The sequence below is a fragment of the Mus caroli genome, unplaced genomic scaffold, assembly GCF_978045245.1.
Source record: "Mus caroli unplaced genomic scaffold, Mus_caroli_1 scaffold_3, whole genome shotgun sequence".
Classification (NCBI taxonomy): Eukaryota; Metazoa; Chordata; class Mammalia; order Rodentia; family Muridae; genus Mus; species Mus caroli.
This window is the reverse complement of record NW_028227258.1, coordinates 69915704-69919179: the sequence shown is the minus strand read 5'-3', so window position 1 is coordinate 69919179 and position 3476 is coordinate 69915704. Positions and strand designations below refer to the sequence as shown.

The window sequence follows — 3476 nt, the reverse complement described above, 5'->3', positions numbered from 1 at the left end:
ATCCTTGGCCATTATGTACGAGGGGCTAAGTGAGGTTTTGCTCCAGGAGAGTTGTGTTAGGCTTTGATGGTCTACCTCAATAACCACACCACTCCCATACTCTTGACCATCTGCCAGCTGCTGAGAACACTTATTCACAGAGGTTAATAAAATACAGAGAACTATCTTCAGAGGTACAGACCAAGTCCTGGAATACTGAGGAAGTCAGGAGACAAGACAGTATCTTACACAGAGATACCCACAGGAGAAGGTCACCGTAAGGACTGGGGTTGTATTTTCTTCTGTTGGCCATCTTCTTGACTCCAGATGGCATTTGAGCAGCTACTTCCCCTTGCTCTGAGATGAACACTTCTCCTGTACCTTCTGTGGGAACTCCTCCACACATTTTGTTTGTGCTAGCTCCTGGCATGGCTCTGCACACTGAGGAAGGCACTGGTCTTGGCTTGGAGGTAGACATGGATCTTGGCCTTGTTGTGGGCAGTTTCCTGGGCTTAACTCCTGGCACTGAGAAACGCATATTTCCTGAGCTTGTTGTGGACATTTATCTTGGCAGGGGTCCTGACATGAGGAGACACACACATCCTCAGCTTGTGCCTGGCACTTTTCTTGGGTCTTTTGAAGACATGGGGGTGGCACACATGGTTGCTTGCACTGTTGATCATTGAAAGACATTTCAAGTGATTTGAAGAGCCTGAAAACAAACAGAAAATTTGAGACATTTTACATTAAAACACCAAAGCTGGGAATTAGAAAGGTGTGCATGAGCGTGAAAGATTACGAGTGGGATAGGAGGAGAAGACAACTAACTCTAAGTCTGATTTTTATTCCTTTTTAAAAAAAAAATCTCTATCTTAGATCCCCTTGATACTTGTTTCCAAGATGAAAGTATTCTCCTATTCTCCTGTGCTTTTGTCTAGTCCTTCCACAAAATCTAATTAATAATTTTTAAAAATCATGTACAAAACACTAAGCAGAATAAACGAGATAGTTAAATGGATCAAGAAATGGCAATCTGTCTAAAAACAGTAGTAGAAACAGTCTAGGATAGAAATAGAACAGTGGTGGCCTCTCAGAGATGGAACATCAGGGATTGAGGGAAGGGATACCAAAGAGGAGGGAGGGAGGGAGAGAGGGGGGAAAGGAGGTGAAGAGAGGGCAGAGAGGGAGGGAGAGAGAGAGAGAGAGAGAGAGAGAGAGAGAGAGAGAGAGAGAGAGAGACAGACAGAGAGACAGAGAGAGACAGAGAGAGACAGAGAGACAGAGAGACAGACAGAGACAGAGACAGAGACAGAGAGACAGAGAGACAGAATGAGAAAGGAAATGCTTACCTGATCTTCAATGAGATTCAATGAAGGATGTGGACTGTGGAGTCTAGGATGGTGGGGACTTTTATACAGTGCTTGGTATAGTCTCCTGGAGGACTGACAGGCCACGTGGGCTAAAGTCGTAATTGTGGAGTCACCGTAACAAGCTTCATCTGAAATCACGAATGGTTTGAGTCACTGCTGTGATGCCTGTTAATCAGCCTACATTTTGGCCTCTGGGTTCTCACCAGACCTCAGCAGGGAGGAGCTTCACACATGACTCTTTCATTAGAGGCAGCAGAAAAAGAATGTCCATAAAATGTTATCAGTCTGTTAAACCAGGGCTGAAGTCTCTTGTCTCCTCATACTGTTTCAGGATGTGGTAAGAGATAAGATCAACCATCCTCATCACGTCTTTGCCAGCAGGAAGAATCCATGCCTAAGGCTTGGAGTCTGTCTGACTTATGAACTTGTATGGCTTATTTCATACATTTCCACTGGATATTCCTACATGAAGCATAAAACCCTTCCATACATTTTGTCTAGGTGATCTCAAGTCATGGTTCTATACATTGAGGTAGACACTGATCTTGGCTTGAGGTAGGCATGCAGACCCGAGGAAAATGGCTAGCTCTGGGGTTCTAAGCTGAGGATCCACAGTGTCCTAGGCAGAATGAAGGTCTTTTCCTGTATAAACATCCTGCTCTTCAGTCAGGTAATATAGTGAAGGGGAAAAGAGAAGAAACTGTCCTTATTTTCTCTACTTTGAGTTATGGTGCCCTTTGAAAGGTAGAAATTTCCATGTGACCAAGGAAACAAGTTGGAACAAGGTGAGGCTGTCTCCTTGCCTCCTGAAGAATTTGTCAAGTTTAGGCCAATGAAAACTGGGAGTTGGAAGGAAATGTTTCAAAGCAATATATCCATATTTTTCTATGTCCTGTCACTTTTACTTGAAGAGCCCGTCTTCTCTGGTCACAGCAGTATTCACACTATACTCAAGTATATCACCTTTCAAGAGTCACTGTAAACTAGAAAGAAATTTACTTATTTATGGAGCCCCATAATATTTATGTTTGTAATATATATGACATTTAGTGGTATGGTTAGAAATTCTTATGCAAGATCATATTATTCTTGGTTGTAAGTTCTAAACCGTGGCAAACATCACATATATGATAAGTGGAAGACAAGAGAATATAAGTGATTATTGATATGTACATACATCCATGAAGGAATACAAGGGTGGATATTAAAAAACAGTGAGCAGAGGAGAATCTACTCAAAGACTTCAGTCCCACCATAGAGCATTTCTTTCTCTTCTGCTAAAACAATTTGTCTGAAAATTCATGTACAATACACAAGATAGAGTACATAGGATCTTAAAAGTGATATAAGAAGTGACAATTTGATTTAACAACAACAACAAAATCAGAAGTACAATCTAAGATAGAAGTATAACAGGCCCCCCAAAGACAGCAGTGAGGGAGGGGGGTCAGGGCTGTTTACCCTGAACTTCAACACAATTCAATGAACAGTGTGAACTTTGGAACCCAGTAAGGTGAAAACTTTTGATAGAAAATACAATGTTAAATTATTTAACTAAATATTAATATTTAAGGGAAAATAGTATTTATGAGAGGAGTCTCTAGAATCCCTAAAATTGAGCTGATTTCATCTGCTAATATTTCAGTAACATTAAATTAAATAGTAAGACTAAATATCAGTAACATCAAAAATGATAATGCTCTGGGGCTAGAGAGATGGGTCAGTGGTCAGAGCACTGGCTACTGTTGCAGGAGACTGAGAGTCTCCCAATGGCAGCTCACAACTGCCCATATCTCCAGTTTCCAGGGAGTCCATTGCCCTCTTCAAGCCACTTCAGGCACTGAGCACATGTACTAGTCCATACACATAAATTCAAGGAAAAGCACATACATGTAATGTAAAATAATTTTACAAAATGCTAATGCTCTCCTTACTTTAGGGCTAATGTCTTGAAGAAGTAGACACAGTTTGTTTTCTGAGATGTGATCAGCAAAAATCAGGAATGGCCCTAAATGTTAATACAGGTTTGGGATACTTCATATAACAAAAGGTTTTTGTTTTGTTATATTTTTGTTTTGTTTTGTTTTGTTTTGTTTTGTTTTGTTTTGTTTTGTTTTGTTTTGTTTT

General features: G+C 40.6%; 1 protein-coding gene across 1 annotated transcript; it reads right to left on the bottom strand.

The window, feature by feature from the left end:
- Nucleotides 1–321: 321 nt before the first annotated feature.
- Nucleotides 322–672, bottom strand: Prr9 (proline rich 9). The gene has a single exon (XM_085835327.1). The coding sequence runs from the start codon at nt 670–672 to the stop codon at nt 322–324; it is 351 nt and encodes a 116-aa protein (XP_085691453.1).
- Nucleotides 673–3476: the final 2804 nt, after the last annotated feature.